Source organism: Crotalus tigris, unplaced genomic scaffold, assembly GCF_016545835.1.
Source record: "Crotalus tigris isolate CLP2741 ecotype Arizona unplaced genomic scaffold, ASM1654583v1 scf7180000019267.1258330, whole genome shotgun sequence".
In the NCBI taxonomy this organism is placed as follows: domain Eukaryota; kingdom Metazoa; phylum Chordata; class Lepidosauria; order Squamata; family Viperidae; genus Crotalus; species Crotalus tigris.
The window spans coordinates 267,689-293,175 of record NW_024097462.1 but is presented as its reverse complement, the minus strand read 5'-3'; the positions used below and the strand labels follow the sequence as shown (position 1 = coordinate 293,175).

The following is a 25,487-nucleotide window of genomic DNA, read 5'->3' as shown; positions in this document are numbered from 1 at the left end:
GCACTTAATGGGGTGTAGTTAAAAGAAGGAAAGGTTTAAAAAAGGGATCGGGGAATTTTATGTTAGTATTCTTTCTTTCGCTCACTGAGATTAAACGAAGGAGTTTTTTCTTTGTCTGAAGCTGAAGAATAAAGGCACAAGTAAGGAAAATTAACAGAATTCTAAGTGGACTGCTTCATATTGAATTAATAAGTAATAGTAAAGCAAATTGATTGGGAAACCATTGCATATATTGTTTTGTATGCTGCATTTGTGGGATAGAAGTAAGTTGGCAGCAGGCTTTGGAACATCAGCTTATAAGAAAGAAATATTTATATTTGTAGAATGTATTTCTCTTTTAAAATTAACATTATATAAGTTCTTGTGTTTACAAAGACCATTCTGAATTCCTCTTAATGCTTGAAGATTTGTTTTCTTTGTCTTGGATTCCTGGATGAAACATTTTTTATGGGTGTAAGTTTTTTCAGCTCAGAATCCAAATAAATCCCAATGAGACTCTGAACACGAGGTATATGAATTAAAACACAGCTTTATTTCTTTGATCAAAGTTATAGGCTGGGCACTCCACTCTCCTTTAGGCAGCAGAGAGACGAGAGCACCTAATCAGAAAAGTTTTTGCTTTTTATAACTAATACACAATGTTCTTTCACATCTAAAAAGTTCCGTTGAATCTCCATATCTATCCTAGCGTTACATTTCTACATCTCTAAGCTTGAACATACAACAGCTCAATAGCTGGCAATTAGCCCATTAACTTTGTTACTTGGCAGGCCAGTAGAGAGCTGTTAACTTTTAAAACCATGGCTGAAAAAGGAGAAGGGAAAGATTTATGAGAAGAAAAAGATTGATTTTATTATAGGTATCAAGCAAGGTAATAACATTAAACCTCCAAAGGATAGAGCTATGGGGAACAAAATTATTTTCCAATCTCCAAACATTCCTCCAAACCATCAGCAGAATCTAAAATTCCATCCCAGGTTTGGACAGGCATGTGAGCAAGTGTCTGCGATAACCGCAATGGCTTTTTCATCATCATCGATCTGGATACAGCAATTAGTTATTAAGTTTTCCACAGACTCCTCCTTTTTGGCTAGAAGATAGTCTAGAGCCAATTGATTTTGATAAATAGCAGTTTTCATCTGAGAATTTGTTTTTGCCAGCATATTAAGGGCAGAAGAAGTTTCATTAGTAATAATCTCCAAAATAGCTTCTAATCTAATAATTCTATGTAGCATATAGATAGGAGTTTGGTATCCCCACATACCATCATTAGCCCAGACTGCAGGACCATAGACTTGAATGATCCTTTCAGGGGGGCACTCCTTATCCTTTTCCCAGTTATCTATACCACCAGGTATTTCGCTTTTTGCTCTTCCCAATTCATCATATACTATGACCCCAGGTTTTTCTCCTTGTTTGAGGGGTAACAAGAAGAAACTTGGTTTGATGGTTCCCAAAATACAAGCTCCTGTACAAGTGGTTTTTATACACTTTTTATAACTATCATTCTTTTTAGCCTTAATTGTATCAAAAATAGTCAATAAGCAAGAAATGCTTAGTCAAAAGATGAGGTTTTTTCCTCTCCCACAGTTAGTTAGCTATGCCACATGAACCTTGCCTTATTTTTCCTAAGGTTGTTAAAAGCAGAATTAATTATGAAAAAAAATCAAGTAGAGTTGCATATTGCATAATTGGACATAACATTTCACAAAAGAAAGGTTCTTTTATACTCAAGAATTTTATCATATATTTGTGTCACCTCTTCTTCTGCAGCTTCCAATGGCATCTCATAAAGATACTCAATTTTTTGAAGGAGGAAAAAGTCAAAATGAAACCTCTCCTGGACAGTGGGGTAGAGCATGGTAAGAAAATCTGCCATTAGATGAGGCATATAGGATTCAGACAAACTACGCCAAACATAATAGACTCCCAAGAGAGGTACACATTAGGTTTGCTAGAAAAAAGGTGAGAGACATAATTTATAAAATAACAAGAGATGAGCCAATGATCTATAAAGGTGTAGAAATACAAACTTTAAAACAAGTACCGAAAAAGATAAGAGATCAAAGAAGAGATTATAGATTCCTCAGTTCCTACTTAATAAAAAAAAGTATACCCTTTAGATGGTTAATTCCGGAAGGAATGTTGATATCACCGAGAGACAGGAAGATTAAAATAGATAATCTAGAGAAAGCCCTGGAATTCTATGATCAATTAGAAGGAATAGAGGAAAAGATCAGTAGTAAGGAAGAACTGAAATCTAAAAGTCAGGAAGACCAACAACAAGGTTAGGGAAAGAGAACGAGGGACAGAAAGTAAGGGAGAAAACGGACAGAGGAAGGAGCAAGGAACAGGGCCAAGAACAAGACAAGCTCACAAGTAAAACACACAAGTAGAAAATAGAAAAGAAGATTAGATTATTATCTATCAATATTAATGGATTAAATGCACCAGCAAAGAGAAAACAAATATTAACAAAACTAGCCAAACAACACATAGACATTGTCTGCTTACAAGAAGTACATATTAAAGAACAACATAGGAAGTACTTAGAGTTTCCCAAATTAGGATCACTATATAAAACATTAGCTGAACAAAAGCAAAGAGGAATAGCAGTTTATATTAAAAAAGAGATAAATCCAAATTTAAAATATCAAGATACAGATGGAAGGGTACTAATAATAGAAATACAAATTGAACAGAAAACCTGGTTGCTAGTAGTAATATATGCACCGAATGAGAACCAATATAACTTTTATTATAAATTACATGAGAAATTGATAGAATTGGGTCATCAAAATATTTGTATTGTGGATGATTATAATATGGTGGTGGATGCAAAAAAAGATTATATGAGTGATAAGAAAAAGAAAAAGAAAAGGAAAATATTACGAAAGACCTTCTTTGATCTGGCACATGAACTTAACCTATCGGATAAGTGGAGAAAGAGAAATAATAAAAAAAGGATATACATTCTTTTCAAACCCACATAAATCATGGTCTTGAGTAGATATCGTATGGACAAATGAAGAATTGGGACAGGATATAGAGCAGTGGTTCTCAACATTTCTAATGCCGCTACCCCATAATACAGTTCCCCATGTTGTGGTGACCCCCAACCACTTATACATCACCGGGAGCCAGGGGCGTGGCCAAAGAAAAGGGGGAAAAATGGCAGACAGCCTTGTTTGGCGACCCCCGTGAAATGGTCGTTCGACCCCAAATGGGGTCCCGACCCACAGGTTGAGAACCACTGATATAGAGACTATAGAAATAAAGCCAAATATATGGGCAGATCACAACCCGTTGGAAATAGTTTGGAAAGGACGTAAAAAAGTAAGAAAAAGATGGGTAATGAATTCGCATATTTTGAAGGAAAAAGAATTTATTGTACAGACTAGAAGGGAAATGGATTATTTCTTTAAAGAAAACACAAAACAACAAACATCAATACAAACCATTTGGGACACAGCGAAGGCATATTTAAGGGGACTAGCAATAGCCTAGCAAGAAAAAATAGGGAGAAAAGACAAAGGCAAAATATACTACAGGAAGAGATTAAAAAATTTGAATCTAAATTACAAAAAGAGCCTCAGAATAAATCGATCAAAGTGGGAATGGCATTAGCTAAACATAAACTAAATGTGATGGAGCAAGAAGAAAGAGTTAAAGAATTGAAATTGGCCAAACAAAATTTTTTTGAACATGCAAATAAACCTGGGAGATGGCTCTCTTATAAACTAAAAAAAGAGAAAGAGAAAAAAATTATTCAGGAACTTTATGATAGAAAAGGAGAGTTATAACACAAAATGGACAAAAAGAAAGAAATAATTCAAACCTTGCTCGAGTCATTATACAAAAAAGATGAAATAGATGGGGAAAAAATTAAACAATATTTAAAGGTTAATGGTCTGCCAGAATTAAAAGAAGGACAAAGAGACATACTGAATGGGGAAATAACAGTTATAGAATTAAAAAGGGCGGTGCAAAAATAAAAAAACAATAAGACCCTGGATGGCCTTCCAGGGGAGCTATATAAAAACTTCCACGAAGATTTTGAAAAGATATTACTGGAGGTGTATAATGATGGGTTGGAGAAATCTAAATTACCAGACTCCTGGATAGAAGCCATCATATCTCTTATCCCAAAAGAAGGCACAGACCCCAAACAGGTTAAAAACTATAGGCCAATCTCGCTGCTAAATACGGATTACAAAATTTTTACTAATATAATGGCTGAAAGACTAAAGTCAATTTTACAGGATATAATACATCCAGACCAAAATGGTTTTTTACCCCAAAGACAAATTAGAAACAATATCAGAACTGTGTTAAATGTCCTAGAGTATTATGAAACACACTCCGGAAAACAGGCAGTTTTGATCTTTTTAGATGCACAGAAGGCATTTGATAGCCTCAATTGGCAATTTATGTTTCAACAGATTGAAGATATGAAATTTGATGAGAAATTCAGTAACATAATAAAGGCAATATACAGAACACAGAGGGCTAGTGTGATAATTAATCGAGAGAACACAAAAAGTTTTGAAATAAACAAAGGGGTAAGATAGGGATGTCCAATTTCACCTCTACTTTTTATCTTGACTCGTGAAGTATTATTAGTTCAAATTAAAGCGAATAAAGAAATAAAAGGAGTACAGGTCAAAACAGAGGAATATAAAGTACAGGCATTTGCTGATGACCTGGTTTTCTTCATTGAGGAACCTATAGAGAGAGGAAATATTTTGATGGGTGAAATAGAAAAATATGGAATAGTGGCAGGATTAAAAATTAATAGAGAAAAGACTAAAATGTTAGTAAAAAATTTAACCGATAAAAAAGGAAACTGGAAGAGAATTTGGAATTACAAGTAGCGAAAAAGATTAAATACTTAGGAATTTGGTTAACCTCAAGGAGTACCTCAATAAAAAAAGACAATTATACAAAATTGATACTAAAAATGAAACAAGATCTTGAGACCTGAGGGAAACTCCAATTATCACTATTAGGCAGGATTGCATTGACTAAAATGAATATACTACCAAGATTATTGTATTTATTCCAAACAATTCCAATAAAATTAGAGAAAACTTTTTTTAAAGAATTGAATAAAACAATAAGCAAATTTATTTGGGCGGGCAAAAAAGGCAGGATAAATATGAAAATGCTACGAGATACTAAGAGTAGAGGTGGTCTTGGACTCCCTAAATGGGAAATCTATTATTATGCAGCAGGGTTATTATGAATCAAAGATTGGATAAACTTGGATAACGAAAGGATACTAATGATTGAGGGTCATGATTTACAGACGGGCTGGCATGCATTCCTATGGGGGAAACAGAAGAAAATATATACATATTTCCAGCAACATCAGATAAGAGGAGCATTGATCGGGACATGGGAAAAAATATAAAAAAGACACTATGGGAAAATTCCAAATTGGTTTTCGCCGATGGAGGCAGTGATTCACCCCAATACATTAGAGAGAAAAAAATGATTAGGTACAAAGACTTACTAAATAACCGAGGAAATCTTAAGTCAAGAGAAGAGTTGGAGAAACAAAGAATACCCATAGACTGGTGGCCATATTTACAACTTCAATCTAGATGTAATAGGGATAGGCAAGAATATGGAATAAGTCAGACCCCACATCAACCTGATAAAATTCTAATAAGTAAGGAAGGAAAATTATTATCAAAAATTTATAAATACTTATTAGAGAGAGAGTTAGAGGAAGAAATAGTGAAGGGGCCGATGATAGCGTGGGCACAAAATGTGGGATGAAATATAAATTTAGAGGAATGGGAAAGATTATGGAACATAAATTGCAAATTGACGCTAGCAACTGCATATAGGGAAAATCAATATAAAATGATTTATAGATGGCATTTAACACCGGCAAGATTGGCCAAAATGCATAAAAACATGGACCCAAAGTTCTGGAAATGTAAAATCAGAGAAGGAACATTTAATCATATGTGGTGGCTGTGCCCTAAAGCAAAAAAACTATTGGGAACGAATAAGAGATTGGATACAGGATATAACTGAGGTACAAATGGACTTCAAACCGGAATTATTTCTTTTGGGCATAATAAATTTAAAGATTGAAAAACAACTCCAACACATCATTATATACATATTGACTACAGCGCGGATAGCATATGCTCAATGTTGGAAGAGTGAAAATACACCCACAAATGACATGATTATGTATAAAATCTTGGAATGCGCAGAAATGAATAAACTTACACTAGAATTAAAAGACAAGGAGGCGACAGAATTTTATGAAATTTGGAATAAATGTTATAATTGGCTAGAACAGAGAAAGAAAAAGATATAATTAACGATATAAATAAAATGTAAATAAAATGTAAAGAATGGTTAAAATGTACAGCACTGTTCTGTTAAAAGAAAAGATTTATGTTTATGTATTTTAAGTTTGTTTTGGTGTATGGTGTATGGTGAAAAAGAAAATAATAAAAAAAGAAAATCTGCCATGTGGTGACTATAGCTGGGAAATACCTCTGTTTATGAAGAACTGTACGGGCTGGTTCTGTAAAATAGGCAGCTACTGCTGAATTTTAGGGGCATTTGTTCAACATCCAAAGGGGTGTCATAGAGTACGGTATTTAAATTTACTTCTTTGAAATATTTATATGCTGGTTTTATGTTGATACACATCCAGAGTAATTCATGAAACTGGCTCATTTCAGCAAATACTGTAAGTATTAAGGGCAACAACACACTAAAATTGTACAAATCATAATTCTGTTCAGAGTCAATCATTGACAGTAGGGTTTTGAGGTTTCTTTTTTCGGAGGGGGAGTAACAATCTCTATGTGTCTTTTTCAGGAAGGTTGATTGGTTTTCTTTGATAAGTGTCATCTTTCTACTCTTCTCTTGTCCCTTTATGGTCTACTATTTTGTAATGTCATGTGATCAGTACCATTGCTCTTTGAGTGAACCAGCCATCCAGTTGCTTACGGGAAAAGTTCACCTCTTAGATATCTGGGAGAAGACACCCTCTTTCTCTTGGAAAATTCTAATCCTTTACTTTTCTTGGGTAATATTCCAGGTACGTGTCTTGAAGCTTCTCTGTTGGAATCCAGTTATTTGGATCAAATTGTTCTCAAAATTGGAGCCCTATTTTTGAAAATGTGACAATATAAGTTACTAGCAATATTGTGTCTGGGTGTTGCTGGGAATAATACTAACAACTAATATCCCTGGTTTCTTTGAGACATTTTTTTTTGTCTTGCTCTCTTTTATGTTTCCAACACTTCCAAAAGATTATGACTGACAGAAGAAAATGAGAGACTTGTGGTCTTCCAGAAGTTATGAAACTGAACTTCCAAAACCTATTGCCATTAGCTAGGCTTATGGGCTATGCCAGGGGTTGTTATTTCAACCATATTTGCAGGGCAATAGGTTCCTCACCCAGAGCTAGATGGTGATTTGAAATAAACTAACACAGGCTCACCTTCCATTTTTAGTTGCTATTTCTACATTATTTCTATATGGATATTTGATCATGGTATTGGCAGCTAGAAATTAAATATTTTCTACAATTTCTATTTCCCCAAATGAGTTTTACTAAAATATTCACAGTTCCATATTTATATTTCAGCTACATTTTTAAACAGCTACACTATTATGAGAGGTTGGGATATGAGTAAATGTCAGTTATGAAAAAATAATTATATGGTCAATCCATAATTTATCCTCCTTCAAACGTACCATTGTGCAACTTTAATTCACTTGTAAAGATATTGACTTATACGTTCATTCCGTTATAGGGATTTTTGTTTATGATTCCTGACTTTTGTCATAAATTTATTCCTGGTTTTCAAGGAGGAGTACAAGAAGGTGCCATTTCACCTGCTGGTAAGACCATTTTTATTATATCAAGTAATTAAAAATAGAGGAAAAAATGCGTACCTCAAAACAATTATCTGCTTATTCAGCATGTTTCTAATACCATATGTTGGCTTACATTTCTCTCTCACCCTCAGTTGCTCCTAGAAGTCCTTTTGTCTTAAAAATAACATTTTTTTTCTTGCTGCCTGTTACATATCTACACTTGTAGATATGTAATGCTGCTTTTCTCTGGTTTGAAAGGCCTTGGACATTCATTGCTTGTACTTGTATTTATCTTCTTCAAAACCTCTGGGGCATGGCTGAGCAATTAATTTTTCCAAAGGTTCACATGTGTAACCTGTGTAAACATGCACTTGTGCACATATATAAATTGGAAAAAAGAGCTGTTAACTTCAAAATAAAAGCAATGCAGTTTTATTGTATGGGTGGTAAACACTTATTTACATTTGATTTCTAATTTCCAATTGATCTCATGCAAGCTGGACAGGGACAGCCAATGGGCCAAATGTGGCCTGGTGGCCATAAATGTCCAGGTTTACTCTGGAGGGATGAGTCCTCTCCCCCTGCCTCCAACAAGAAGTCATGAACTGTGGCGGCACAGTGGTTAGAATGAAGTATTGCAGGCTAATTCTGCCAACTGCCAGCAGTTCAGTCTTGACCAGCTCAAGGTTGACTCAGCCTTCCATCTTTCCAAGGTTGATAAAATGAGGACCCAGATTACTGGGGCCAATATGCTGACTCTCTAAACCGCTTAGAGAGGGAAGTAAAACACTGTGAAGCGGTATAAACTGAAAGTCTGTTCCTACGAGTATTACTGAGACTGTACACAAGAATAAAACTGCTGATAATTAAGCAGAGAATTGCTCACTTCTTCCTATAAAGAGGTTTTTCTTTGGGAATTGATGGACATACAGCTGGAAAAAGTCATGAAACTTATATATCAACTGAAACAAGATTATTTTATACAGAAAGATAGAAAGATTTGGCACTATTCGATGGTAGAATGGTTAGTGGAGATGATGGAATTTGCTGAGATGGCTATGTTGACTTCTTTGGTCAGAAAAAGACAATATCTACATTTATTGCTGACTGGAAACCCTTTATAGACTTTTTGCATGAAACAAAAAAAATGTGATTCATTTTTTTTATTACATAAAATTTTATTTAGCTCTTTATCACTGATTTAAAATTCTTTTAAGTTCTTAAATTTATAATTAATTTTTTTCTTCATAAACATAGACTCATCAGGTGGCTTTTCAAGCTTGTCATTCCAAAGACCTCTAACGCCCTTAAGATAATTAACTAGGCAATTTTCAAAAGTGAATAGAAGCATGGTTAGCAAGTATGTCCTTTAAAAGGCTCCACCATAGTTAAGAACTTGATGATTGATCCCTTCGTCTCCCAGCACCCAAACCCAGAGGGGACAGCTGTTCTTTAGTCTCCCCATAAGGAGCTACTGTCTGGAGCACATGTGGTTGATCTCCTGTACTCTCCTTGTTCAGAGATGTTCGAAAGAATCAATCTACTCACTGGTTCCTTGGTCTTTGCCGCAGTTGTTTTTAGCTCATCATGCCTTCCCCAGAAAGCCTATTGTTTTCTGTTTCCGTTTTCTGCCATCCAGAGTTCTTTTGGAATTGGACAGCCTCTGAATCATCGTCATCCTCTGTTTCCTTTCAGGTGTAGTACTCAAATATGAGATTAACGGACTACAAGCCTGGCTTATAACGCATGCCCTCTGGTTTGCAAATGTTTACTACTTCCAGTGGTTCTCGCCCACCATCATTTTTGACAACTGGATTCCAATCTTGTGGTGTGCAAATATTCTGGGCTATTTAACATCCATATTTGTTTGGTTAAAAGCCTACTTCTTCCCTTCTAATGCAAAGGACTGGTATGTTGATATTATTTATGATTTATATTACTATAAATGTGATGATAATTTGATGAGGACTGAATGTTTTTTTTATGATCAGTAAATCTAATTAACCTAGAAGCTATTTCTCTGCCTTTCTTGCTATTGTACTTTTACTTGCTACTGAAGATCATAAATTTCTAAGCGTGTCATTTCAATTCCTAAGGTCTGATGATGTTGGAAAATCATTTGTATGTGCTCAGCTTATCATATATAGATTCTGCCTGCCTGTCTTGAGCATAAGGTCTTTTAATTGGGGGGGGGGTCTAATAGGGTAACCATGTTTTTATATCAGAAATGTCCCCTTCAAGTGTCTTGAAAGAAACAGTAATTCAGTCACTCTTAAAGAAGATATGCCTGGAACTATTGTCTTATTTCCAGTATCCTCTTTTTGAGCAAAGTTCTTGAGAAGGTGATGACTTTTCAGCTTCATGCATTCTTGAAGGATATGAATTATGTGCACCCATTCCACTTTGATACCATTCTGGTTTTGACATTGAAACTTGTTTGTTCTGATTCCATTGGTATGGTATCATTCTGATGGATTATCTAGATCAGAATGTTCATCTTAATTAGATTTTCTCTATCTCCTGAATCACCTCTAGAGAACAGCATTATGGTGCTTGTGTTCAGTCTTGTAGGCTGTTAAATTCCTTCTCTCAACTATGTTGTTTAGCATTTATATAAAACTGCTAACTAGGCCATTAGAGGATTAATATTAGGTGCTATTAGTATACTGATAACAGCCAACTATATTTCATCATTCTCAGAATCAGGTAAGACTGCAGACATTGGACTAGATCAGTGATGGCAAACCTTTTAGAGACCGAATGCCCAAACTGCAAGCCAAAACCCATTTATGTATCGCTGGGTGCTGGCTGGGCATGGCCCATTGGATGGCATGGCCCATTTGGTGGGCGTGGCCAATTGGTGGGTGTGGCTGAAGTCACAGCAGACTGGAGGGTGTTGCCAGAGTAGGAGTGGCCACCTCAATGTTGCTCTTGGGGAGGGATGCCTGTGGGAGCCAGGCAGGGTTGGGGGAGATCCAGAGGATCTCTGGTGGGTGGGATGATGGGCAGGAGGCTTGTCCTGCAGGGTGAGGTGAGGTGAGGCAGGGGGCAGGGCAGGGGTGCCATTGCCACAGGGCAAGGCAAGGTGAGGCAGGGCCCAGGGCAGCTGCTGCCTGACACCATTGGCCCCTGCACACAGCAAGCGTATGGAGGTCAACTGTGTCCATCAGCAGCCACAGCCTGCCAGCCCCTCAGTGTGATGACCCAGGGCCCTGTACAGAGGTAAAGTAGTCGGCTGGCAAGAGAAACAGTCCTTTAATCACTGCCAATATTCCCCAAAAGCTCCCACATATGCTGGCCAGAGTTCAACCAAAGCATGCACACACATTCCTTTCAGCTGCCTCTGGCTAAAGGCAATTTCAATACAGCCAGGAAAGTTTACAATGTCCTCAAGGCAAGACAGATAACAAGAAAACATAAAGAGTCCTTTTAACTCTCAGCTTGCCTGCAGACTGCAAGGAGAGACTCAGAAATGCAGTCTGTGGTCATGAAGCAGCAAACCAACCGGTCCAGAATTCAAAGTGTCCAGGTTAAACAAAGACAAGAACACAATTCACAACTATCTCAAGATACCACATTTGATTCTGTCAAATGCCCCACCCCACAGCTTCTCCTTAAATTTTAATCCCCAGGTATGTCTTGTGGAGTAGGGTGGCATGCTCTCCTCCTGAGCAATTGAGCCTGCCTCCATTGTTCTCTCCTTCTCTCTGCTCTCCTTGCTCTAGGATCAGGTGGGGGGCCTTGCTCCTCGCCTGAACTCTGCCTTTCCTGTTCCAAACCTGAAGAGCCCTGGCCTGCTTCAACCTGCTCCTTCCACAGCTCTCCAAAGCCATAGATACCCTCTCCTGAGCCTCAACAGAGAACTCCATGCCTTCCTCGGATTCAGGCTCAGACGGAGGCATGACACTCGGTTTTGGCATGACGTGGCTGCCTCCAGCTGTGGCCATTTGCCACCTCGTGTGTCGCACCCAATGTGGCTGCCATGAGGCCGTGGAACAAGCCGGGCATAGGTAAGGAACTGGTATACCGATTTCTTACCGCTGCCCAGCTTGTTCCACGGCCTCATAGCAGTGGCACTGGGTAGGAGGCAGCAAACGGCTGGTTTCCGCATGACATGGCTGTTTGCCTCCAGCCGCGGTCATTTGCCACCTCGTGCCTTGCACTGAATGCGGCTGCCCTGATCTCGTGGAACAAGCCAGGCACCGGTTCCTTACTGCCACCCGGCTTGTTCTGCAGCCTCAGGGCACTGGGCAGGAGGTGGCAAATGGCCAGTTTTGGCATGATGCGTCTATTTGCCGCCTCGTGTATTGTGCCCAATGCTGCTGTAATGCAGCTGTGGAACAAGTGGGGCGGGTTTCCCCCTCACCTGCCCATTCAGCAACAGCTGTGATGGCTCTGTAGGCAGAGCTGTGAAGTTCTCTTTTCTGACAGAGAAGAGAACTTCATAGTTCTGCCTACAGAGCCACCAAAGCAGCAGGTGGAGTACCAGAGGTTCGGGGAGGTAGGGTGCTAAAGTGGGCGGTTGGGACATTGGCAAGAGCAATGCGTCTGAGTGGAAAGCGGCCTTGGAACAAGTGGGACAAGTAAGGAAAGAAATCCTCACTCCCCCCAGAAATTGCCTTTCTTTCCTTACCTAACTTCCAGCCCCCATTTCTCCTTCACAATCTGCCGCCGCCGCGTGCAAGAAAACAAAGGAAGTTTTTTTGAGGGGAAAAAGGTCAATCAATCACTTCCAACTTCACGATCTTTCATCACTTTTTAGAATTTAAACAGGCTATTTGCGGCTGAACTGGTCTTAAAGCATCCTTGCCCAGGGAAGCTCTTTGTGATTCAAGCCGATGCCAGTGATGTGGCTGTCAGAGCTGTGCTATTGCAAAAGAACCAGTGGGACCCTACAACCCTGTGCCTAAAAATTTACTGAGTATAAGAGGTGGTGGGCTGTGTGGGAAAAGGAAGCCTTTGCAATCCGTTGGGCTCTATTAAACTGGTGACACTATCTAGAAGGGAGCAAGGTGCCTTTCGAGGTATGGACTGATCACAAAAACCTAGAAGCACTGAAAACTCCCCGCAAATTGTCCCCAAAACAAGTACAATGGGCACAATACTTTAACTGTTTTAATTTCACCCTTAAGTACATACCGGGAGGAAAAAACTTCTTAGCTGATGCTTTACCCACACTGTCCCAGTACAAGAGCTAGCGTGAAGAGGTTAATGAAGCAATTATCTCCACTTCTCAACTCACACCGCGCAGAGTCCCACCTTCAAGAGCCCAAAACCACAATGACCCTGGGGCAAAGAAAATAAAACAAGAGTTCCTCACCAATCAATGGTTCAAGGACAATCAAACCTCCCTAACATTCAGGGATGGTTTGGCTTACAAGGGGGGAAAGCTATACTTGCCCAAGACCCTACATGTTAATGCACTCCGACACGGTCATGATGTAAAACAGGCTGGGCACTTTGGATATTTAAAAACACATCCCATCCGCTGGCAATTTTGGTGGCCGGGATTGAAACAGGATGTGGAAAACTATGTCCAGAGTTGTGCTGTATGTGCCACCATGTAAAGAATTCTGGGGAAACCCCCTGGATTATTATAACTGATGGCGGACTCTTCCCAACCATGGGAAGAGATTGCTATGGACTTTATAGTAGACGTACCTGAAAGTAGGGGAAATATGGTCATCTGGACTCTAATAGATCTTTTTTCAAAGCAGGCTCACTTTATTGCCTGCAAAGGACTCCCATCCGCTCAGCGACTAACCAAGATATTTCTGAAACACATCTACAGATTGCATGGTGAACCAAAACGAATAATCTCTGACAGGGGGGTGCAGTTTACAGCTATGTTTTGGAGGCATTTTCTTAAACTAATCGGCTCATCTCAAGGACTAGTGTTGGCCTTTCACCCATCTACCAATGGGATGGCTGAATCCACAAACTCAATGGTGTAAAAATATCTCTGATCCTATGTGGAAAGAAACAACCTCCTCCCTTTCGCAGAGATGGCTTACAATAATTCTGTTCACAGTAGCACCGGCTTCACACCTTTTAAAGTGGCCACAGAGAAAGAGTTCAGCCCAACACTCGAATATCCCCAGGGACCCTCTGCTTCCCAAATTCTTGATCAATGGGTGAGGGGGTGGGAAGAAGTCTGGAAAACCATGAAAACTGCTTTGAAAAAGGCTTCTGAGTCATAAAAAACAGGCAGGGGGCTTTGTCATACTTTGAATGGTTACTTGAAAATCAAAAACTATTTGCATTTACCCTGGAGCCAGGTCAATACTGATATTATCCACCTTTTGGAGTCAGTTGAAGATTCTTTTGGTAATGAATGTCAGCTCTTATCTGGAAGTTATGAATGCTAATACAATTTTTATTATAAGGTTACAGAAACAGAACCTTGCAAGTCTGAATATTCTACCCCAGGGGTCTTCAAACTTGGCCCTTTTATGACTTGTGGACTTCAACTCCCAGAATTCCTCAGCCAGTGTGCTCCCAGGAATTCTGGGAGTTGATGTCCACAAGTCATAAAAGGGCCAGGTTTGAAGATCCCTGGTCTACCCCCTCCCTGCTTTTATCCTGAAGAGAACTAGGGAGGGTTAAATCTTAGATATTTTCTCAAATATCTGCTCTAGACTCAGATTTTGTTTATCTTACCATTGTATTAGTTTCCTCTTGTTCCACAAGGTTATTCCTTCTCCCCATTACACTGATCAGGTTATAAATATCTGAAATGAAAATAAATAAGATTGTAATTAATGTCAATTATTTGCATCAGACTAATCAGTAATGATGTCCATTTTGTTTGTGAGTGTTCTTGCAATTTCATTTGGTTTTCAAATTGATGTATTTGTTAATACTCTTTAATATTCTATTTTAGCAAATTCACTGGCAATTTCTTCTATAACTTCATGATGGGAATTGAATTTAATCCACGCTTGGGAAAGTGGTTTGATTTCAAATTGTTTTTTAATGGCCGACCTGGAATTGTAGGATGGACTTTGATTAATTTATCCTATGCTGCAAAACAACAGGAATTGTATGGACAAGTCACTAATTCTATGCTGCTTCTCAATGTCCTACAGGTAAACATTAACATGTGGATTAATGTTAAATGCTATCAATAGCAATTTCTCCCAATTAATTTCCTCAGGTGATACATTATGTGTGTGTGTGTGTGTGTGTGTGTGTGTGTGTGTGTGTGTGTGTGTGTGTACACAAAAATACAGACATGTGTGAACTACATGCACACACCACTTTTACATCTGGCTGCAGTTTAATCAGTCTCTTAACTCTTTCAGGATGACTGTAGTTCCACAAAATTCTTCTTATATCAGTACCACCATTTACAAGCTATTCTTCACAAAATAATGACCTCAAAATTATTGGAATTGCGAAATATCTCATTATGCTGTTGATTTCAACTTCAAAATCTCATAGGTTCTCATATGAGAATAGCAAAATCTCATGCGAGTGTTCACAAAACAATATTCTTGCATAAGATTTCAGAGTGAGATAGGTAAATCTGTGTTTTTTGGAATGATTTTTTTTCCACTCATACCATGAGGAAAACATAGAAATTCTCAACATAACTCATTATATTGGAAGGTATATTGGAATGTTTCTCTGACAGTGTAGTAATAATTAAGCACTAACTTACAATAAAAAGTTAAAATTAAAGAGAACATTGTCTATGGTGATTCTCATCCATCCAGGTCATGATTGTCTCAAAATCATGCTTTTCCAAAAGGCAACTGGACTTTCTTGGTTTTTATTTGAAAACATTTTGCTTCTCATCCAAGAAGCTTCTTCAGTTCTAATTGAGGACAATGGAAGGATTTATGTTCTTTGCAGTCATTTGGTCATTCGCATTTTCAGGATTGGTTGTTAGCCCTCTGAGAGTAGTTGAGGCCCCTTGTTGGTTTATCTCAGAGTCACTTGAATAAGAGTGCAAACGGGTGTGGAACATTTGTGGGACTGCTGAAACAACTGTATTGTAGACAGGAAGTATCGTATTCCTCCCCCTCTGATAAGGCTGTTCAATTTTAACATAGATGGCTTCTTTGACCCTTCTTTCAAACCGGTGGTCCTCTCTGTCTGGAATATGAACTTTGTTGTCTTCAAAAATCTGACCCTTTAATTTCAGATGCACATAGACTGATGAATCCTGTCCTGATAAGTTGGTTTTCCTGTGTTGTGTCGTATGTTTGTGAAGAGGTTACTTTGTTTCTTCAATGTACCAGTCTGCACATGTCTTGCTGCATTGTACTACATACACATTGCCCAGTTTGGGTCTGGGTGCTTTGTCCTTGAGGTGGACAAGCTTTTGCCTTAATGTATTCCTGGGTTTAAATTGTGCAGCTATGTTGTGTTGGTTGAAAATCCTCTTGAGTTTTTCAGTTATTCCTGCAACATATGGAAATGGTATCACGTTGCTCCATTTGTTGTTCTCTTCTTTGTCCATTTTGAAGAAGGTCCCTACTGGATCTTTTCATGGATTTGATGATTAGGATAACCACAAATTCTGAGGACTGCCTTGATATATTTTTGTTCCTACCCCCCCCCCCCCGCCCTTTGCTGGTAGGCATACCTTCAGCCTGGTGGTATAGGTCCTGATTATTTCCAGTTTGTGGTCCAGTGTATGGGGAGAATCAAAATGTAAAAAGGTTTGCATAGGTTTTCTGTATATTTCAGTGTTGAGACTTGATATGTACTTGCACAATGCAGGAAAGCCACAGTATTTTCCTTAACTTCTTCCTGTGTGAAATTAATGTTTCTGTCCACAGTGTTTATGTGTTTGGTGAAGGATTCCACTTCCTGTGTTTTAATCTTCATACCTATACCCTTGAGTAGATGGAATCAGATGCTTGCATTGGATGTCTAATTCTACCTACTCACTGTGGATGATACTTGATTCAAGATTAAAACTCAGAAAATGGAAGTGGGAGCCTTCACCAAACACATCAACACAAATATTGAGGAAGATGTTAAAGAAAATAGTCTGACCTTCCTGGATTGTTCAAGTACACATCAAGGAAGTCAGAAGCCTCATCACTGAAGAATATAGAATACCTATATGCTGCTCAGTATTTACATTTTGATTCTCACCACCCACTGATCCAGAAACTGGGAATAATCAGGACCTATACCACTGGGCTGAAGGTATGCCTATCACCAAAGAGGGAAAGAGAAGAAACAAAAACATATCAAGGAAGCCCTCAGAATTTGTGGCTATCCTAACGGGGCCTTCGTGAAAACCACAAAAAGATCCAGCAGGAGCTCCTTCATAATAGACAAGGAAGAGAACAACAAACAGTTACATTGTTATTCCATACATTGCAGGAATAACTGAAAACTTCAGAAGGATTTTCAACCAACACAGCTTACATGTACACTTTAAACCTAGGAATATATTATGGTAGAAGCTTGTCCACTACAAGGATAAAACACCCAGACAGCAAACTGAGCAACATTGGTATATAGCAATAGCACTTAGACTTATATACCACTTTACAGCGCTTTACAGCCCTAAGCAGTTTATAGAATCAGCATATTGCTCCCCACAACCTGGATCCTCATTTTACTGACCTCGAAAGGATGGAAGGCTAAATCAATCTTGAGCAGGTAGACTCAAGCTCCCGAATTGCTGGCAGCAATTAGTCTGCAATACTGTATTCTAACCATTGCGCTACCATGGTGCAATGCAGTAAGATGTGCAGATCTGCATATTGTGAAAACAAAACCACTTCACAAACGCATGACACCACACAGAAGAACAAACTCATCAGGACAAGATTCAGCAATCCATCTTCATCTAAAAGAAAAGGATCACTCTTTTGAAGACAGCAAAGTTCCCATTCTGGACAGAGAGGACCATTGATTTGAAAGAGGGGTAAAAGTAGTCATCTCTGTTAAAATCCCCCTTATCAGAGGGGGAGGGATATGATATCATGTATCTCCTGTCTACAACCCAATACTTTCAGCAGTCCCCAAGGTATTCCATACCTCTTTGCCCTCTGATTCAAGTGATTCTGAGGATATAGATCAGTGATGGTGAACCTTTTAGAGACCGAGTGCCCAAAATGCAACCCCAAACCCCCTTTTTTATTGCCAGGTGCCAGGTGGGCGTGGCCCACTGGATGGGCATGGGTGTGACGGTCATGGCAGATTGGGTGGGTGTGGCCAAGGTGGGCGTGATCACCTCAATGTTGCTTGTGGGGCGGGATGCCTATGGGGACTGGGCAGGGTTGGGGGAGATCCAGGGGGTCTCTGGCAGGTGGGGTGGTTGGCAGGAGACTCGTCCTGTGGAGTGAGGCAAGGCAGGGCAGGGGTACCATTGTCGCAGGGCAAGGCGAAGCAGGGGCCAGGCCAGCTACTGCCTGATACCATTGGCCTCCGCACACAGAGGCCAACGAGCGCATGGGTGCTGGGATGCGTCCAGCCATGTGGGACTTTGGCGAGTTAGTGGGCGGCTGGTTGAAGAGGGATGGTTGCCATCTCCGGGGTATGGTGAGCATGCCCACAGAGAGGGCTCTGAGTGCCACCTCTGGCACGTGTGCCATAGGTTTGCCACCACTGATATAGATAAACCACCAAGTGGCCTAAACTACTCTTGGAGAGCTAATAACCAACCCTGGGAATGCTTATGACTAGATCAGAGGTCCCCAACCTTTTGGGCACCAGGAACCAGTTCCATGGAGAAAGGTTTTTCCGTGGACCAGAGGATGTGTGGTTTTATGTGCTGCCTGCATCTCATGGATGGGGCTTTGCTTGTTTGTGTGGACTGGTTTCTGGCATGCTGCAGCCAGGTACTGATCTATGGACTGGGGTTTAGGGATCCCTGGACTAGCTGGCTGCAAAGAATATAAATCCTTCCATTCCCCTCCAGACAGTTAAAACTGAAGAAGCTTCTTGCATAAGAAATGGAACATTTTCAAAGAAAAAAACCAAGAAAAAACCAGTTGCCTTTTGGAAAAAGCACCTTTGCGATAAAGAGGACATTGGAGTATCATGTTCTTCAATTATAGGGCTCTATGAAAGTGCTGATAGAATCATTAATTTAGAATTTTAATCATTAATCCTATGTAAATGTAATCCCAAAAACCATGACTTGCATTTTATATGTAGATCAATTTGAGCTTCTCTCTCTCTCAAAGATAGCATTTATTCACATCCCTATTTTTTTTTATAAGTGTAATAATAATGTGTATATTTTTCAGGGTCTGTATATTCTGGACTTTTTTTGGAATGAAACTTGGTATTTAAAAACAATTGATATTGTTCACGATCACTTTGGATGGTATCTGGCCTGGGGAGATTGTGTTTGGCTTCCCTATCTCTATACTCTGCAGGTATTTCATCAGATGCATTTACTCTTGTTTGCATTCAGCTGCTTCTACAAACAATAGAACGTTTCCCCCTTTAAGAAAGCACCTTGGGTATCACGATGGCTGTTCACGTTTAAGGATTTTATTTTTTTGAATGTTTGGACCTACTGCTGCAGGGAGTAAACTGCCCTGGCAGTATTATTTTGGGGAGGTAATGGGCAACTCCTAGTGTGATGGCTGCTATTATGTGGCAGTTGGAGGTTAGCTGGGAAAACCACTGGAAGCTGATGTTTTGTGTGGTGGGTGTAAGCCAGTGCCTGATAGCCATATGCCAGAGTTGAAAAAGTGAAACACAGACTTTCAGAGATCAACCAGAGCTGAGGAAAAGAGAGAGAGAGAAAAGGGAGAGAGACAGAGGCTCAAAGAATTTGGATGAAGAGACCAGGATGAAGTGGAAAAAATAGAAAATATACAAAAATGTGATGATAATGTGAGGTTGTTTAGGAAGACAGCTGAGAATATTGGGTGTTTTGCTGGAAACTGCAAGTAAACACAATTTTTTGGTAAAAACACCACAAATCATGGTCATATGACCTTGGCACTACAAACTTCCATAAATGTGAGCCAGTTCTTAAGTGCCCAAAATGTAGTTACAGGACTGCAGCAAGTATGCCTGGTTATCAGAAATTCAGATGTAAATCAGATGGTTCAGATGGTTGTTAAGTGGCCAGTTGTAAGGTGAGGACCACTTGTAGTGTTGGGAAGAAAGGCACTTGGCACAATTCTGAACCTGATAGGCTGGCAGATAAAGTAAGCAATGGCTATAATAGAGTTGTCAGGTCAGGATTGCCGTGGCTGATAAAGATTAAAGGTTGCGGTAAAGTCACCTGTGATCACTGGTGATTAGAAAGTGCATTTTGTTATTACAGAGGTATGATCCAAGTTTGGGTGAGAGATAGGGAAGAATAGTAGGCAGGCCCCCTTGAAATAGAGAATAACACTGCCCTGAAGTTGAATAATGGGTCAGTCGGATGGCGTTCCAAATAGGTGTGGGAAAGGATCAACATGATAGTTGTGAATGTGGGGGAAGTTCACAGGCTAGCAAGAGTGGCTTAGGTTTCATATGTCTAAGGAGATGCTCAGTCATCCAGGTAATGGTTGTCCCAAAGGTGCTTTTTCAAAAGGCAACTGGACTTTCTTTGTTTTTCTTTGAAGACGTTTCGCTTCTCATCCAAGAAGTTTCTTCAGAACTAAAGAAGCTTCTTGGTTGAGAAACGAAACGTCTTCAAGAAAAAAACAAAGAAAGTCCAGTTTCCTTTTGAAAAAGCACCTTCGGGACTTCGGTTTCACAGCTGGAAGTTGGGATACAATAACAGGAGTTGAAAAGGATTTCATAGTCAGGGTTCCAGAGATTGGCATAATTGGTCAGCTCACTTCTGCTGGATAGGCTGAAGGGGAGAAATTATGCAGAGATGTGAATGTACACACAGGTAGTTTTTGAGCGGTTTAGAAATGGGAAATCTAAATAAATAAATAGTTCTCAACTGTCACTTAATGACAGTTCAAAGCTAGAACAGACTCGGGAAAAGTTACTTATGATCTGGAAAAAAGAAGCTTCCGTGCCAAAGCTCCGGCTTCTTTCCAGCCTTACTTGCCTTCAGAAACATGGTGTTTGCTAGCTCTTTAGCCAGAAACCTAGTGAATCTGATGTTTCTGTGACAAGCCAGAGAAAAGAAGATCCTGAAGATTCCTGAAGATTGAGCACACAGAGGGGAAGGGAACCACCGAGTGGCCCAAGAAAGGAAGCTTGGATCTCAAAGGTCCAAGTTTCCTTTCTCCTGCCCAGTTCAGCGGTTCCCTTCTGCACACAGATGGGAGAGGAAGTCCTGCAGTGGGCTTGTTAGACACCAAAAATAGTCACAAATTGAAATCCACTCTGTTTGAGTTACAAATAGAAAAGAAGTTTATTAGACTTCATAACAAAGTTTAAAAGATAACGGTTTGCAAAGTGTGGTGGATTCAGGAAGGCAAAATGCAATGTAGCCAAGCACTGAACCACACCCCAAATTCCAAAATCACATATTATTATACATCCTATCGCGACGCCCCATTCCCTCTCCCATGGCCCCATTGGCTTAGGCTTTGGAGGTTACAATCTATCAAAAGCAGCTAAACAGAATACATTATCTCCGCCCGTTTGCTTGCATTATACTAATAAGATCCCTCCCCTACTATCCTGTTTACTCAGACCATATATGTACATGCTTATCAATTCTAAAAGAGAGATGTCTCCCATTTTCTACACCTGTTAGATCAAGCAGGGGTACCAGGTACCAGAAGGTACTTAAAAACAGATGGTGACTCACACTGGGTCCCACAGTAACTCCTGTTCCCCCCCCTTCACCTGAGGCTTGTATTTTCCCTGTATACCCAAAGCATCTACTCAGGCAATTGATTATAAAATGATAATTATAAAATATAAAATATGATTACATGATAATACTAAAAGTATATATTTTTATTTTTAAATGTCCTAGCTACTTCCAGTTTTTTCCACAGGCTGGAGAAACAAAGCTCAAATCTTTGGTATCTGAGCTTCGTTTCTCTAGCTCAGCACAGGAGTTCCTTTCCACACATGAAAAGGAGTTGCCTACACCCTTTTAGGGTTAACGACCCAAACGGTCTCTTAAAACCACAATTGGGAGAGCTGGGATTGTCGTTGTTAAGCAAACTGATCAAGTGAGCATCTAGCTTAACTACTGCAAAATCTTACAAGCCCAATTCTGGGCCCAACTGTGGTTGTAAGTCAAGTGCTAGTTGTACTGCAGTCATGATGGGCCAGGGGAATTATGGCAGGAAAATTGTGGAGGCTCTGCGTTAGCCATTTCAGAGGAAGGGGATCTGTTAATCTGACGCCAGTCCAATTTTCCAGTCCTCCATCTTCAGTCTTGGATTTAGGCAGTTATGTTGCTAGTGATCTCATTTGGTTGTGAATGAGCATAAAAACTTCTCTGTGTTAGTGAAACACAGTTAAGTGCAGTTAAGGACAGGGATGTGGCCTGTTTGAAATTTGCTCTCCTAAACTTTGGATTCTTTAACAGCTGTGAGATCAAGGCAACCGGAGAGGACTAATCAGAGGCCTTGCTCTGGCTGTGAATGGAGGTTTTGCTCTGTCTATTTATTATTGTAACGGTACTTTTTTTTTCATTAAAATGCTTAAACTGCCCAATAGCCAAAGCTCTCTGGGCAGTGTACAATAAAACACACAAAATATCACCTAAGACATGTATGATAACACCAAAATACAAAATAAAAAACATCATATAAATTAAAAGCCTAGTACTGAAAAGCCAGTTAAAATCCTGGGAGAATAAAATGGTTTTCACCTAACACTAAAAGGATGATATTGTAGATGCCAGTTGAGCCTCTCTGGGGCAGAAATTCCTAAGATACATAGGGCCCTAAAGGTTAAAATCAACGCTTTGAATTGCTTTGTGGATGAGGATAGATATTGTGGAGAAAGTCTATCTGTTTGTTAAGAGTTGACACTGAGGACTTAATCAAGCAAGAACCCAGATAATGTAAAGGAAAATAAAGAGGGCTGACTAAATCTGACAATATGTTATCTTTTTTTTCATTCTTTTTTTTTTTTTTTTTACCTCAGGGGTTGTACTTAGTCTATCATCCTGTCCAGCTTACTACCAGTTATGCAGTTGGGATTCTTCTGCTGGGTTTGGTGGGCTACTATATATTCAGAATCTCCAATCATCAGAGAGATCTCTTCCGTCGCACTGATGGCAACTGTAAAATATGGGGTGAGAAACCCAAATATATTGAATGTAGCTACACATTAATCGACGGAACTAAACACTACAGTAAATTGTTGATTTCAGGATTCTGGGGTGTGACCCGCCATTTTAACTATACTGGAGACTTGATGGGCTCCCTGGCATACTGCCTGTGTTGTGGTTTTAATCATATTCTTCCTTATTTCTACATAATTTTTATGACTATTCTCCTGGTCCACCGCTGCATTAGAGATGAACATCGATGCTCCCACAAGTATGGCAAAGACTGGAAAAAATATACTGATGCAGTACCATACCGACTCATTCCAGGGATTTTCTAAATGCTTATTTTAGATTTAAAATAGTTTGCAAAAACAAGTTTGCAAATACATTTATCAACAAATTTTTGGCGCATATAATGGTGTATGATTTGCTTACTTATGTTAAAAATAATACATTTAACATAAAATAAAATGCACATTATATAAAATTTTAAAAGTTATTTTTGTGGGTTTTTTTTAAGTTTCTTTTTGTACTGAATTGTTTTGCCAAATAAAAAAAAACTGTCCAGTAATTTCAGTTTTACTATTCTGGCTAAAGAGAAATTGTGATCTATAACTGACAAGATTATTTATATTGCCATGTGATGACTCTCCCATTATTGTACTTGCATTGAAGATTCTGGAGTCAACACCCTCTAAATCCATACATTTCCATTTGGAAAATGATTTGAGTAATGATAAACAGTTCAATGAAAGTTTTAACAGACTCTGCATCCAATGTAAAATAGGCCAACAGCATGTTAGGGATAATAAATCATGGTATCAAAAATAGAGATGCCAATTGTTAAGTCCTTCGCGAAATGGCAATGACACGAAAAGCAGTTGTAGTTCTCAGGAACCTCTTTATTTCTGTTCAGCATACTGGTTACAAGACGCCGACAATGCCCAAATCTTCCTGCCCTTTTTATAGGCGATTCCCGGGCCAAACTGCAACATTTGGCGCGCTTGCACTCGCGTGCATGCCAGTCTGGTCCCGGGCAGCTTGCACCTGCCCGGGACCGTTGCAATGCCACGAGCCTGCTTTCACAGGCTCAGGACATAACCCCAATCTCATAATGCCCTTTTATAAATCAGTGATGCAACTCTCTGGAATATTTTGTACAGTTCTGGTCACTGCACCTCAGAAAGGATACAGTGGAGCTAGAAAAGGTTCAGTGGAGGGCAACTAAGCTAATCAAGAGACTATAGAACAACTTCCCTTAAAATACTGAAAAGAACAAAAACCTGGCATCATATCAAACTTCTAAACTTCAGATTATCTCCCAGCATTTGAGGGGAAAGCCAGGTCTTCAAAGCCTTATGGAAGGCTAGGAGGGGAGAGGCCTGCCAAACTTAAGGGGTGAAGAGAGTTTCATAGGCTAGGGGCTCCCATCAGATGGCAATATTTAAGGAAAGGAATAGGAGTATGCCCATCCTATTTGACCTAGCAGGACAGTTAGATTTCCTTAGAGTGACGATGGCATCTTATTTTGCACCAAAACAGCATACAGCACTTTGCAAGCCTAAACAGCAAACCCACGTTCTTCATGGGATCCCAAATAAATACCATCAGGCTATATAGCACATAAGAGATATAAAACTGCATCCTTCTCCCAGTGTCTCAAAATTATGAATATCCCTTTCAGCTCAATGACCTTTGGGTAGATAGTCAGTGCTTTTTTTTTTTTTTAAAGGTACACGTCATACACCGCTTTGCCTACAATTCCATCCAAAAAAGGTGCCAGAACTCCATTCTGGGCGTTCTATGAGAAAAAAAGCACTGCAGATAGTCCTCGACTTATGACCACAAATGAGCACAAACTTTCTGTTGTTAAATGAGACATTTGTTAAGTAAGTTTTGCCCTATTTTACGACCATTCTTGCCACATTTGTTAAGTGAATCACCACAGTTGATAAGTTAGCCACCCAGTTGTTAAGTGAATCTGGCTTCCCCATTGATTTTGCTGGTCCAGATCACAGGTCATCACATGACCTTGGGACAATGCAACCAGTCATAAGTATGATCATATGCCAAGCATATGAATTTTGATCACGTGACCGTAGGGGAGGGATGCTACAAAGATGGTTAAGTGTGAAAAACGGTTCTAAGTCACTTTTTTGAGTGTCCTTGTAACTTTGAATGGTCACTAAATGAACTGTTGTAAGTCGAGGACTAACGGTTCATTCAGTCAGAGAAGAGGGCTCTTTGGCTTTAGTCCCAAGTTCTCAGGAGGCCATTTAAGCCCCTCCTTCCTTTTTATATTGCTATTTTAAAAAAGGGTTCGTTACAGTTGCAAGTCTCCTTCCAGCTCTGAGGGAAGCTGGGTATTACTCTGCAATTTTAAACCTTGGCAACATTTATCTGAAGCTCTCAAAACGGTTCCACTGAAAGAGGGGGGGGGAGAACGGCTGCCGCTCTGCCATCGACTGCAAGCCGCCATGGGCCTGGTTCAGAGTCCCGCCTCCGA

General features: G+C 39.5%; 1 protein-coding gene across 1 annotated transcript; it reads left to right on the top strand.

The window, feature by feature from the left end:
- LOC120316165 (7-dehydrocholesterol reductase-like) lies at positions 1-23,468 on the top strand. Its single transcript, XM_039361442.1, has 8 exons — positions 1-140; positions 1,774-1,862; positions 6,853-7,075; positions 7,797-7,884; positions 9,556-9,769; positions 14,744-14,948; positions 19,083-19,214; positions 22,855-23,468. The coding sequence occupies exons 2-8, from the start codon at positions 1,780-1,782 to the stop codon at positions 23,317-23,319; spliced, it is 1,410 nt and encodes a 469-aa protein (XP_039217376.1). The 5' UTR covers positions 1-140; positions 1,774-1,779; the 3' UTR covers positions 23,320-23,468.
- The last annotated feature ends 2,019 nt before the right edge of the window (positions 23,469-25,487 follow it).